This window comes from Crocuta crocuta, unplaced genomic scaffold (assembly GCF_008692635.1).
Source record: "Crocuta crocuta isolate KB4526 unplaced genomic scaffold, BGI_CrCroc_1.0 scaffold162, whole genome shotgun sequence".
Lineage (NCBI taxonomy): Eukaryota > Metazoa > Chordata > Mammalia > Carnivora > Hyaenidae > Crocuta > Crocuta crocuta.
The window spans coordinates 3,378,456-3,393,164 of record NW_027529433.1 but is presented as its reverse complement, the minus strand read 5'-3'; the positions used below and the strand labels follow the sequence as shown (position 1 = coordinate 3,393,164).

At 40.1% G+C, this 14,709-nt stretch overlaps 1 protein-coding gene across 1 annotated transcript in view; it reads left to right on the top strand.

Annotated features, from left to right (window-relative positions):
* Positions 1-14,709, top strand: part of CMYA5 (cardiomyopathy associated 5) — an 83,063-nt gene that overhangs the window by 23,530 nt on the left and 44,824 nt on the right. Inside the window, exon 2 of the mRNA XM_077759837.1 lies at positions 1,638-11,892. Coding sequence (XP_077615963.1) covers positions 1,638-11,892 — 10,255 coding nt within the window. The remainder of the gene's footprint in view (positions 1-1,637; positions 11,893-14,709) is intronic.

The following is a 14,709-nucleotide window of genomic DNA, read 5'->3' as shown; positions in this document are numbered from 1 at the left end:
ATAGTGGCTTTTTAGTATAGAAGAGTTTTGGTTTTGTTTTTATTGTTGTAGAAAGGCATATGTCAGTCAGTAGTTTGTGTTTATCTCAAATTGTAGCCATATTCCTTGAAGGATATAACCCTTGGAGTTTTAATCTTGAACTTAATGTTTATGAAGTATTGGCAAACAAGATTGCGGAACTGATCAGGAATAGTAACACTGGAGGTGTTTAAAATAAGCCTTGAAGAGGAGATAGAAATTATATATGCAGAAAAGATGGACTGAGGTGGGAAATTAGAACTGTAAATGGAAGAACAACATGAATACCAGAGAGGAAAAGGTATCAGAAAATTTCAGAGAAAAGTACTACAGACTCTGAGACAGGGGCCCAATGGCAATTGAAGGGGCAGCCAAAGCCAGCTGTGTCTTGAAGGCACAAGAGAGCAGTCCAAAGAGATCACCTTTTCAAACACCTATAGCAGTTGAAAATGACGTTGCCAAGGCTCCCTAGGTCCTAGTCCAATGATTATGTAGAAGCCTTAATTACAGATAGTGTTTAGTTAGCACTAACTATATGCCAGGCGCTTTCCCTGAACACTTCATGTGTATTAACTAATTGAATCCTCACAGCAGCCCTGAGAGGTAGGTTCTATTAGGATCCCTAGCTTACAGATGAGGAAAGTGCATCCCACAGGCTGTTTTTTAGGATATCTCTATATTTTCCTGTATGGCTCCTACTCAGAGTCCACACCATATATTAACTGGGCAAGATTATATAGTTATAACAGAAATGTACCAGGTAGGAATAGGGTGAAAGTGGGTACTTGGAAATAATGTCAGCTAGAGATCAGGGAATTAAGTATTTTGAATTTTTTTTCTACAGATATGAGGAATTTACTGATATTTTTTAAGTTTACTTATTTATTTTGAGGGAGAGAGAGGGAGAGCAAGCACAGGCAGAGTGAGAGGGAGAGAGAGAGAATCCCAAGTAGGCTCTGCACCATCATTGCCGATCCCAATGTGGGTGTTGAATCCACAAACTGTGAGATCATGACCTGAACTGAAATCAAGAGTTAGACACTTACTTGACTGAGCCATCCAGGTCCCCCTTTACTGATACTTTTTGAGCAAGCATTGGGATGATGAAAATTTTTAGTCAAGTTGGTCTGGAAAGAGGAGTAGGGTAGGGTAAGGATGGAGAGAGTAAGAGGTAAACATTATACCAGCTGACCAGTTAGGAAGCTAATGAAATAATCTAGGGATGACATGATAAAAGGCTAGGTCAGAGTGATCACAGTAACAGAAAGGTTACAGATGCAAGTGCCATTTTGAAGGTACTTGTGACCAAAGAGTGAGCCTGTGTGACTGGGTGAGCCACAGGAGGTCAAGGCGGCAATCCTGATAAGGGTAGGTGGTGAACTGAATCATTACAACCTAGGATGTGTTATTATATTTCATATCCTGACTTAGAGTTTTACATTTTATTTTGTATACCTCCTTATTTTTTATATAGATGGCAAGATTTATCTGTATACTTTAATTTCACATTAGCCTATCCACCTAGTAAGAATAGGATAGTTACTTATTTCTATATGTAATTAATGTCATTTTATTATTAATATATGTGTGATTATTGATACTATTATTACTTACTTTAGATTATCAGACCAGGATGAAGAGGGCAAGAAGACCAAGCAGAAGTGTATCATAAATGACCCCTCCTTTTCCATGGTGACAGTTCAACGGGAAGATAGTGGAATAACTTGGGAGACCAGTTCAACCAGGTCTTCTACTCCTTGGGCCTCAGAAGAAAGTCAGACTTCTGGTGTATGTAGTCTGGAAGGGTCAACTGTAAATTCTCCTCCAGGGAATGTTTCCTTTATTGTGGATGAAGTTAAAAAGGTTCGGAAAAGAACGCCTAAGTCAAAGCGCAGCTCACCATCATTGCGTCGGAAAGGCAACAAAAAAAGAAATTCTTTTCAATCTCAAGATGTTCCAGCAAATACAAAAGATAATCTCTTAATTTCAGAAAGCCAGGTACTAAACACTCAGAAAGAGAAGTCATCTAGTGGCATTTATGATAAAATGAGAAAAAAGAAGACCACCTCAAACACACCTCCTATTACTGGGGCAATATACAAAGAACACAAGCCCTTAGTATTAAGGCCAGTCTACATAGGAACAGTACAATATAAAATTAAGATGTTTAATTCAGTTAAAGAAGAATTAATTCCTCTACAATTTTATGGAACATTGCCAAAAGGTTATGTAATTAAAGAAATACATTATAGGAAGGGGAAAGATGCATCCATTAGTCTAGAGCCAGATTTGAGCAGTCGTGATTCTAACATAGTTTCCAAAACAGGCAAATCAGTAGACCGAAGCCTAGAAGATGATAAAATAAAGGAGCTTGCTTCACCCTGGAGAGGTGTACTCTCCAAAAAACCAGAGTCCTTGTCCTCCACATTCAATCATGAAGATGAAAAGAAAATTTATGTTGATTCTCCCCTAAAGGCCCCATCTACCACCAAGCACACAGTTTCCTCTTATGCAAGTGATGACACAGCAGAACAAGAAACACAGCTCAGCCCTCCACAGTTAGTGCCACAACAACCAGATGATGAAACAAAACTCCATGAAATGGAGCCTTCCTCTCTTACACCTGATACATCTACAACTGGGTTCCTGGAAAGAGCAAAGGAAGAAGTTGAGCCTAATGCACAAGAAATTGTGAGTTCAGAGCATGACTTTTCAGTCTCACCACCTTCAGTGGATGAGTTGAAGAAGGAAGATGTGTATTCTGCTGACCATTCTATTTCTTTGGAAGCAGAAAAAGATTCTTGGGAAACAGGTTCACCAGGTCTGACAGCATCCATCCAGGAAGATTTTGGCCCAGAGTTGGACCTGACTTCAACAGAAAGGGCAGAACCAGTCTCTGAAAAATGGAGCCCTCCTCATCTTGATGTCAAAGGAGTAGAGGAAGAAAATGTGCCTGAGCCATCCATTTCTCTTTCTGAACCTCCATTGTTAGAGGAACCAAAGAAAGAAGAAATAGAAACTTCTCTACCAATAGCTGCTACCCCTGAATCTGAAGATTCTAATTTAGTGGAAGAAGAGATCATAGAACTTGAATACCCAGAAAGTCCATCTATTTCTGAGAAGTCCTTCCCATCATATTTGGCCCCTGAAGTGGAGATGAAAGAAGAGGAGATCACTTTACCATCACTAAAAACATCAACACCTGAACATATTGTTTCATCTGAGGAAGAAAGAGAGGAAAATGAGTCTGTTTCTACTGATTCTGCTTTTGTGTCAGAGTATTCAGTCCCACAGGATTTGAGCCATGAACTAGAGAAGCAAGAAGTTGAGCCAGTTTCTCCATCCACTGTAAAAGGTATATCTGAACATGCAGTTTTTTCAGAAGAGGAGAATGAGGAATTTGAGCCTTTGGCCTCTGCTTCTGAACGCTCTCTCTCACCATCCACAACTGAGAAGACTTCTGAATGCCAGTCCCCACTGTTTTCAGCAACTCCCTCAGAACATGTTGTTCTGTCTGGAGAAGAGGCTTCAGAAAGTGGATGTTACACACCAGATTCCACATCTGCTTCTGAATATTCAACTCCATCACAGAAAACAAAAGAGTCACTGAAGAAAACAACTGACCATAAGCCCCCATTAAAATCAACAGGTGTTTCTGAGCACATGATTCTGTCAGAAGAGAAGGAAGACACTGGACCATGTTCCCCAGATATGTCCTCTGTATCTGAACACTCTCTCCCACCATCCATAAGCGAGCAAACTTCTGAAAGCCCGTCCCCACTGTTTTCAGCTGCTACATTGGAACAGGCAGTCCTGTCAGAAGACGACCTAGGAAGTGAGGGTTTCACACCAGATTCAACACTGACTTCACAACATGCAGTTCCATCAAATGCAACACAGGAATCCCCAAAGAAAATAACTGATGAGGTGACCCCATTAAAATCAAAAGGTGTTTCTGAGCACATGATTTTGTCAAAAGAAAAGAAGGAAGACACTGGATTTTATTCCCCAGATGTGGCCTCTGTGTCTGAACACTCTCTCCCACCATCCACAACTGAACAAACTTCTGAATGCCAGACCCCACAACCTTCAGCCACCCCATCTGAAAATGTGGTCCTATCAGAAGAGACAGTAGAAATTGAGCGGTACACACCCTCTTCCACCTCAACTTCTGAATTTTCAGTACCACCATATGCAACACCAGAATCACAGGAGGAAGAAATTGTCCAGATATCCTCTCTAAATCTAAAAGGGGCCTCCACACCCATGAATTTCTCAGAAGAAGAGCAAGAAGACATTGGACCCTTTTCTCCAGACTCAGCATTTGTGTCAGAATTCTCATTCTCACCCTATGCAACTCAGGAAATGGAGAGAAGAGAATTTGAATGTGATTCTCCAATATGTTTAACATCACCATCTGAACACACTATTTTGTCAGATGAAGACACTGAAGTTGAACTTTTCTCTCCAGACTCAGCATCACAAGTTTCAATTCCACCATATAAAACCCCAGAAACAAAGAAAAATGAATTTGAGCATGATTCACTGTTAACTGCAACATCTGCCTCAGGATACTCTTGCTTTTCAGAAGCAGGGGAGGAAGATATTACACCAACAGCTGATACGCCTGTACCTGAGCACCTCAGTTCGTCACAGAAGCAACAAGCCAAACCTTCGCCTTCACTGTCTGCACCCAAAGACTTGAGTATGCCACCTTCAACCAATAAAAGAGAGATCACAGAAGTTCAGCCAGATGCTCAAACAATCTCAACATCTGTATCTGAATATCTCATTTTGGCACAAGAGCAGCTAATTCAAGCAGCTTTAGAACCTGACTCGAAAGACTTGATCTCATCATATTTAACCAGTGAAATGGATAAGGGAGAAATTCAGACTAGTTCATCAGTAGCTGCAAGACCTGTTTCTTTACCTGCACAATCATTTATGGTAAAGGAAGACACCAAACCTGTTGTGGCTTCATCTCAAAATTCAGTTTCACCTGCTTCAGTTCATGCACTTAAGAAAGAACAAGAACCCGAAGCTTCACTCACTCCCAAAGCTGCAAATGAACAGATGGCTTTGTTAAAAGTTAAAAGTAAGGAAGAAATTGTGCCTGATTCTCAAGAAGCTACAGCACATGTATCACGGGATCAAGAAATGGAGCCTCAGCCTCCAAATGTTCTAGGGTCTGGGATGAAATATTCATTTCTGCCTGACTTGGTAGATGAGCCAAAGAAGGATGTGAAACCCAATTTAGCTCCAAATGTGACATCTGAACTAGAACAGAGAATGTTGTCAGAGAATGAGCCTGAAGTAATAAAACCATATTCACCTCAAAAGGACACATCTTTATCTGGACCTGAGTTTTTATCAGCAGTGAAAACAAAAGTGAAACATGACTCTAAAATAACTGATACATCTAGAGTGCTGCATTCAGCTCCACAAGGAGTGCAAGAGGAAACGCATCATGAACCACTGGAACCAGAATTTTCGGAAGAAATAAAGAAAGAAATTGAACCCAGTTGTTCAATAACTACAGCATCTATAACTAAGCATGATTCAGGCTTAACTAAGTTAGCAAAAGAAGAAACCCCAACAGATTTATCTTTCACCACCCCTATAGAACATCCAGTCTTAACAAAAGTAGAAAAGAGTGAATTAGGAAGTGATTTGCCACCACTGGTGAAGTCGATAGATGAACATCCACTTCTTAAAGAAGAAAAGGTAGTACTGAAAATTAGTTCTCCCACTGAAACTGCTGCACCCGAACATCCAGCTTGGTCAGAAGCAGAGAAAGAAATTAAATTTGATTCACCTGCAGGAATATCCTCTGTATCAGTGCATTCATACAAGGTAGAAACTGAAGAAGTTAAACCTGGGTTGCCAATAACCAAAGCATTGTCATGTCAACATTCAGGTGTATCTAAGGAGGAGAGGGTGGAAAATGAACAAGGTGTTTCATTTTCTACAGTTCTGGACTCTGAACAACTGGTTTTACCACAGAAAAAGAATTCTCTGTCTGCCTCAGAGGTGTCAGGGCCTGAATCTGTGCTTTCACTCAACCAAGGTAATGAGGTAAAGAAAAAACAAACTCAGCTTCTTTCTTCACAAAACATGTCACCTGCACCCAAACATATAGATCCAAAAGGCAAAAATGAGGAAATGAAAAGTTCTTCTCCTGTGTTGGAAAATTTAGCATCAGAAGATTTAAGTCCAGCCCTTGGAGATGATAAGAATAAAGAGGCAATTGAGCCATCTTCTACAGCTCAGGGAGATTTTCTGTCAGAAAGACAAGATCTTGTTCTAACAAAACTCTCTTTGGAACCTGAAAAGAAAGACAAGCCACACCAAATATCAGAATTACCGAGCACTGGGTCAGAATTCATTCAGAGTTTAGGTGGGCAAGATGGATCCATAGATACAAAACAAATAAAATCTCCCATAAATGAAACAGGGGATTCTGCCTTAGAAAAGAGCTTCACTGAGCTTAGGAGCAGAGGAGAAGGAAAAGAAGAAAACACAGGGCATCATGTGTCAGCTACAGTTGACCCTGAAATTCCAGAGGTTTCATCATACCTTAGGGAGGAACCACTGATTCAAGAAATTAAATCTTTCTCTCCCAAGGTAGTCAGCTTAGGGTCACAGGAAGCATTGGCCTCTCTAGTTGAAGGAGACAGCCCAAAAGAGCTTCAGCCACTTTCTGTTTCTTTAAAAGGAATATCAGAGAAGTTGAACCATTCAGCTGACATTAAAGAGAGAGAAAAACAAGAAATAAGCCCATTACTGTCAAGAGGAAATTTGAAGACACAAGTGATAGGAGGTATTGAAATGAAACTAAATGAAGAAACAGACCAACCAGATTCATTCCATGTGCCCCAGAGTATAACAGATCCATCAAAGGTGGTTTCTTCTGACCTCCTTGTAGAAGAGAAGCCTGGAAAACCACTTCATTCAGATCAAGCTGTTACATTACCTGATGTAAGCACGTCTTTTGCAGATAAACAAGATCTGGGTGTTAAACGACTTTTATTTCTGAAAGAGAATTTGCCTTTGGAAGAATCAAAATCACTTACAACAAATGAGCGTGCAAGTGTTAAAGAAACACAAATTAAAGAGGCCCTTATTTTTCCAAAGGATGAAAGCTGGGTGCTGGAAAAGCCAGAAAGGGATCTGGCAAGTCAACATGAAGAAAGAATACCAGGATCTGTGCAGCTGGGTTCCTCTGGCAGTAACGATTTGTTGACAGGGCAGCTCAAGACTGTTGTGCCAGATAAAGACCACACATGTGAAACCCAAAAGCAGGTTCTGCCACATTCTGCTGAAGAATCTCCTTTATCATTACAACAGCCAGTATCCACTCTCAATACCTCCAGTGATTACAGAGAGACCTTATCAACTAAAACTTACTCTTTGGAAGGAACAAAGCTGGCCCCCAAACCAAAATCTTTAGTTCCAACTGGAAGTGTGGAGAGAAATGAAGCAGAGAGGAAGCAGATCTTTTCTTTCATGGAGAGTGACAGTTTGATAGTAGAGAAAGCAAGCAAAGAATTGCCTGGGCCTTACAAAGAAGGCATCCAGGAAGAAATCAATATACCTTCTGAAAGAATCCTCCAGAAACCAGTGTCTGACCCATCAGTGGAATGGATCAAATCAGAAACTATTCCCTCCCCTGCCAAAGCAGCCCCTTTCCTGGCCGAAGAAGCAGAATCTGCACTGGGCAGCGAAAAAGTAGCACACAGGAATATATCTCCTTTATCTGGAGAGAGGTCATTAGAAGAAGAAAAAACGATTCAGTCAAAGGTTGTAGATGTTGTTAATGAAAGACAGAAACCAGCACCTGAAATGAAAACACCCACACCAATAAAACCCCTCTCCTCAATCCAAGAAAATGAACAACCTCAATCTGCAGAGCCATCTGAGGCAACACAAAAGTTGCCTACGCAGCCAAAGGCAGTTGAGCCAGGCCTTTCTGAGGGGAAGGGAAAGAAAGGAATTTTATCTTTCACATCATGGATGTCCAGTTTGTTTTTTGGATCAAGCACCCCAGATGACAAAGTTGCTGAAAAAGATTTAGAAACTCAGCCAAGTCCATCTGTAGAAGAAGCAGGGCCTATAACACTGAAGTCTGAAGGAGCATCTCCAGCTGACTTTAATGCAACCAAGACACCAAGTGATCATCTGTTACCAGAGACAGAACTTAAACCTGCTGAAAAATCCAGAGGTACTTCAGTTAAGTCTGGCGAACACCAAGACTTTAAAGAAAAACCTACATTGTTATCAAATGTAGAAGTTTTACAACAGCCCCAACCCAGCTTTGAGGTGTCTCGTGAAGATTATGGGAAAAAAGAAATCCTAGATTACTCAGAGAAAATGGATTTAAACTCAGTAGTTACTTCTGCTGATGGTGAGGAATGCCATGAAATTCAATCTTATTCTCCCATGGGTGAGAAGTCCATGGTGGAAGAAGTGCAAAATGTTGTTCCTCTTCACGTCACTGATAGTAAAAGAGCCCAGAAGCCAGAAATTTCTGCTCCATCTAAATGGAATATTTCTATTCTTAAGAAAGAGCCAAGACGTGATCAAAAAGAAAAATCATGCTTTTCATTTGATTCAGTGGATAAGGTGCCACAACAGCCAAAATCAGCTTCATCTAGCTTCACAAGTAAAAATATCACGAAGGAATCAGAGAAGCCAGAGACAATAATTTTGCCAGTAGAAGAATCTAAGTGCAGTTTAATTGATCTGGATGAAGACAGACTGAAGAAAGAAGTGCAAAAACCTACCTCGAAAATTTATGAAGAGGAAACAAAACTCAGGTCTCTTAGCGCAACTGAAGAGAAAGGTAACTTGGAAACCGTATCATATTCCTTGGCAGAAAAGAAGGTGCTTGCAGAAAAGCAAGAAACTATGGCCCCGATAGAATTTAGAGATAATGAAGTAGGGAAGGCACAAATTGCACGTGGAGCTAGCCCTATTAATTTGGAAGAATCAAAAGCTGCAGCTGTGCTTCAGCAAGTCTCTCAAAATGAAGACCACAAAGAAAGATACACAATTATGGAGGAGGAGAAAAATGAAAAACAAAAGCAATCACAACTATTTTTAGAAGGAAAGAAGCAGCAGGAAATTCAGTCTTATTCTGTGAATGTAGCCTGGTCTATACCTGAAGAATCACGTATCTCCTTAAGTCATTCTTCGGGTGAAACTCAACCATTTTCATTAGTTAAAACTCTATCAGTTACTGACAGATCAGAAACTATGCTCTTGGAGGCTCACCCAGAAAACAGAGAAACAAGGGCAGTAGGAACTCAACCACATCCAAGAGAAGAAAGTAAAGTTTTGGTGGAAAAAACCACAACTTTCCTTCCAGTGTATCTTCCTTATCATGAAGAAATAGATAAACACTCTTTACCGAAGGAAGGAAATCTGATATTGGAAAAGTCAAGCAGAGATGTGGCAAGTCACGATGAAGAAAAGGAACAGGTCACAATGTCAGAGCCATCAAAAGATGGTTCAATAGATATCACAAAAGAAAGTATGAAACCAGGATCTCCATCTAAAGAATCCGAAGAATCTTCAGGCAAGGAGCCTGAAGAAAGCATTTTAGATCATCCTTTTGATGAAACAGTGATCTTAGAAACCCCACCATATTTATTGTCATCTGTGAAATCACAAACACTTGTTTCTGGAACTTATCCAGAAATCGATGCAGTGAAGCAGCAAGAAATGCCATGGTCAGAATTGACTCCAGAGAGGCATACAGTCCATACTATTCAAACATCTAAAGATCTAACATCTGAAATGTCTAAACAGTCTGTTCTTGCTTCAAAGCACCACGTGGAGGCTGTGAAAGATACCTGTGTAAATGAACCAAGCTCTTCAGCAAGCAGCAACTATGCTCAATTTATAAAGAATGCATCAGCAATCGATGCTGATAAAATGGTTTCTGCTAGAGAAATATCCAAGGAGCCTGAAGACAGGCATATAAAAGATGAAAATTTTACAGTGACTAGTAAGCCAGCTGGACTTTCAGAAGACCAAAAGAGTGCCTTCAGTATTATTTCTGAAGGCTGCGAGATATTGAATATTCATGCTTCTGCATTTATTTCTTCAGTTGATCAGGAAGAAAGTGAACAAATGCAAGATAAGTTAGAATATTTGGAAGAGAAGGCTTCATTTAAAACACTATCCCTTCATGACAGTAGTGAGGCAGTCTCTTGCCATAAAACATCAAAGAGTAAATTAGAAGATTCTGATCAAGTTATGTCATTGCAAGAAAATAAACAAAAGGCATCTCTTAACACAGAAAGGGAGATGCCCACTGATTCAGAAACAGATGATTTCACCTTTAATCAGCCCTCAGCTCCTAGTGAAGAAGACTATTTTGAAAAATATACGTTGATTGATTATAACATCTCCCCAGACCCAGAAAAACAGAAAGCTCCATGGAAATTAAATGTTGAAGTGGAACTCTCAAAGCAGGTTACAGAAGATACTGTCTCTTTCCCAGAAAGTTCAGAGGCAAGTGCCCTGGAACATGAATATGACTTGCTGAAGTTAGATGAAAGCTTCTATGGGATGGAAAAGGACGACAGCAAATTATCTCACCCAGAGACACAGAAGCATTTGGATATCCAGCAATCGACTAACAGAGATGCTCCAAAGAGCGTAAATAGAGATGTGGACTTAAAGTCACCTGGGATGCCATTATTTAGTGCAGAGGAAGGAGTATTGTCACGATCCCAGATATTTCCTACCACCACTAAAGCCATTAATCCTGAACTTCTGGAGGAGCCACCTGCACTCTCATTTTTATACAAGGATCTGTATGAAGAAGCAGTTGGGGAGAAAAAGAAGGAAGGAGAGACAGCTTCTGAAGTTGACAGTGTGAATTCTGAGGCATCATTTCCAAGCAGGAACTCTGACACCGATGATGGAACAGGAATATATTTTGAGAAGTATATACTTAAAGATGACATTCTCCATGACACATCTGTAACGCAAAAGGACCAAGGCCAAGGTCTGGAAGAAAAAGCAGTTGGTAAGGATGAGTCATACCAACCAGTAGCTGCAGAAGGGGAAATTTGGGGGAGGTTCGGAACTATTTTGGGGGAGAAGAGTCTGGAAGAGGAACAGAAAGCCACTTATGCGGAAGGAGAATCAGTAAGCTATGTGGGGCCCTTCAACAAAGAAGCTATGCATGGGAAAACTCCCATCACTGAAGAAGTCACAGTGGTTACCCAGAAGGTAAGCTATGCGATTCCATTTGAAGATACCCATCATGTCCTGGAGAGAGTAGATGAAACAAGTGGTCAGAGTAATGAAGCAGAAAATGCAAGTCCAGAAGTCAGTCTGAATGTCCCAGTACAAGTGTCCTTCCCAGAGGAAGAATTTGCAACTGGTGTAACTTGTGTTCAAGAAACACTGCAAGAAGAATCTAAAGTAACAGTCCCACCTGAGCCAAGTGAAGACAGGCTCCGCCGTAGCCCTGTTCAGGATGAGTATGAATTTGCCGAATCCCTGAGTTATGAAATGGTTGCTCAAGACACTTTATCAGAGGAACTATATTCAGAATCTACACCTGAAGATGTGCTGTCTCAAGGAAAGGAATCCTTTGAACACATCAGTGAAAATGACTTTGTGAGTGAGGTAGAACAAAGTATGTCTCTTGAACAGAAGGACTTGGATAGAGAGAGGACAGTACAAGAACAATTATCAGAGTTAGCAACTGAGAAGGAAGAAAAGGAACTGAAAAAGTCCCAGATCGACACGTACTGTTACACTTGCAGAAGCCCAATTTCTGCTGTTGACAAGATGTTTGGTGCCCACAAAGACCATGAGGTTGCAACACTTGATACAGCTATAAGTGCTGTAAAGGTAAATAGATTTTAAAGCATATAAGTACATAATAATACATATACACTTAACTTGTTTTAATTAACATTTTCTCTAGTTAAAAAGTGACCAATATTTAGAAAGAAAGCTTAGAAAGAAAGCTAAGAATTCTTTCCCTAAGCATTTAATTAAGATCAATTTGACAAACGTTTATTGAGTATACACCATGTGCCAGGAATTCTTCTAGGTTCTGGCAACACCTAGAAAATAACACCTAGCACAAATAACACAGGGTCATTGCCTTTGAGGGGTCCTCTCCTATGGCAGCAGCCCTTAACATTATCTGAAAGGGCCAAAAAATTTTAAATTGAAAAATGTACTCTTGATCATAAAACACAATTTGTTTTCTACTATCTACACTATTATTCTTTAAAAAATACACATTTTTATTACATTGAGCCCTATTATTGTAAGATTTATAAAAAACTCAAGACGGTCTTTTTATATTTTGGTTTTCCCTGTATTTCCTCCTTATGGTAAAATTGAGATCTTAAAAATGGAAAACGCTTGCATTCTTTCTGGCTATGTCTATAGACTCCCAATGTTAAAAAGCTAGTCATAACACATACCCTTAATGCATGTAATTATAAATACTCTGTTTCCCCAGAGATACTATTGGAAGTCAAGTATTTAGTCTTACAGATTCCTACGTACTTTAAGTAGCTGTCTAGCTGGAATCCCCACTCTTGTCTGTCCAAACCATCTTCTAGCACATTAGCCAGAACGATCATAAAATGCAAGCAATCACAAGCATTGAGCACTGACTATGTGCCAGGCACTGTGTTAAATTCTGTATATAGAAGATATCTTTTACTCCTCACAACAACCCTGTCATTATCACCAATTTGCAGACAATGAAATGGGTGCAAATAGTTTTAAGTAATTTGCTCAAGGTCATGGAAGACAGACTAGGATTGGTACCCAGGGCTGTCTGATGCCAGAGCTATGCACTGGACTATATATCCGTATTGCTTGGCCCAGTGCCTTGCTAATAGTAGCAATTTTCAATATGATTGTTCAGTCAGGTCACTGTTAAATAACTGTTAGGCTCATTTTGATTTAAAAAATGACATATTAGAATCTTGACATTTTTTCCCCAGAAAATCAAAATTTCTCAATTGTCTAACATAGGTTATGTTTCTCTACAGTGAAATTTTGTTGAAACTTTACGTGGTAAAGTTTGGGGGTAGAAGATGGGACAATTTAAAAAAAAAGAAATCTCAGGCTTCTGGATGCATTAGCTCTGGTGAAATGTGCCCCTTTCTGTGATGGCACTTGGTTTCGTTAACTGACAACTACTGGGCACTGTCAGCAGAAAGACTATAATTTTTTTCAGCTCTCTTAATTATGTTTTACTTAACTCTATGAGTTTCAGAAATTAAAAAATAATTCTGTCTAAATTGTCAATTTATTTTTTAATTTTTATTTTAGTTTATTTTTTGAGAGGGAGAGAGAGAGAGTGAGAGCGAGCAGAGGAGAGGCAGAGAATCCTAAGCAGGCTCCATACTGTTATCACAGAGCCTGACATGGGGCTTAAACTCATGAACCATGAGATTATGTCCTGAGCTGGAATCTAGAGTCAGACATTTAACCGACTGAGCTACCCAGGTGCCCTTAAATATTGTCAATTTAAAACAAAGTTCAAAAGCAAGGAGATATGTCTCCTCCTTTAAAACCATTTTAAATTCCCCCCCCCCCGATGTTCTATAAACAGAGAGGAAAACTATGACCCAAAAAAGTGGAAAGCCAGTTTACTAAGGCCAAAGAGACCTGTTTTGTTTCGTTAAATCAACTGAAGATTAAGAGTTGGTTGGCAACTTTAAAAAATTAGAAATCGATTTAAAGTTATACCTTGAGAATTCTCCAGCATCTCGTGAGCAGGCCATTTGTGATTATTCAGGACCTGGTGACTCTGCCTTTACCGATCATCCAGGTCCTTGCTTCTCCTCTCCCGCCATCCCTCTGTGGTGGCTTATCTTTTGCTACTTATTTTCTTCATTCACTCTCTCCTTCTTTCTCAGTATTTAACAACCTCCAATTCCATGTCGGAAACTGTCTAATCATTGGAAATGACAACAAAAATAAAGGAATATGGACTAATGGCTCCCCCAAATCAGTCAGGATTGTGGGTGCACAATGTTCTGAGAAAGGATCCTTTTGGGAGTGAGCCAAATGGTAGAGTAGGACTGAGAGACTTAGGGAAGGTGAAGCCTGGTTGAGCCTTCAGTAAGATAGAGATTTTTCCAGCAATCAAGGGCACAGAGGGCATTCTAGAGTTAGGAGATACCAAATGAAAAGGTACATGGGTGAGGAAACATTCAAGGAAAGATCGGGCTTGTGTTATTGGAGCCTGAGGGCTTGTGGAAAAGAGGCAAGAGCTGTAGAGGGAAGCAGAGGCCAGATCCAGAAGGGGCTTCCATCCTTGTAATTTCTCCATCATTTTGTGAATGGTGAACCAGGCCACTGAAACTCTCTTATTTATGTTGTTGCTTGTTAAATTTAGCAGGATAGAGTATAGTGGGGTTTATAACTACAGCTGAGGCAGCTACCATCTTCCCCTATCACTCAGACATTTTCTAGTTGGCTTTCACTCCTTGAGTATTTTAACCCTTTGAGGGTTATTACAATGTTTAGGTCTCTTTAGTAGACAGTTTCCATCATTTGGTATGCTAGACTTCTGGCCCGTTGACACTCTGAGTACCTTCTCAGGGTCAGGTGATCCAGGTACACCTGAGGCCACTGGCACAATTGTGAGAAGACTACTTGGATTTGTTGAACAAGTTCAACAAAAAGTCTGCA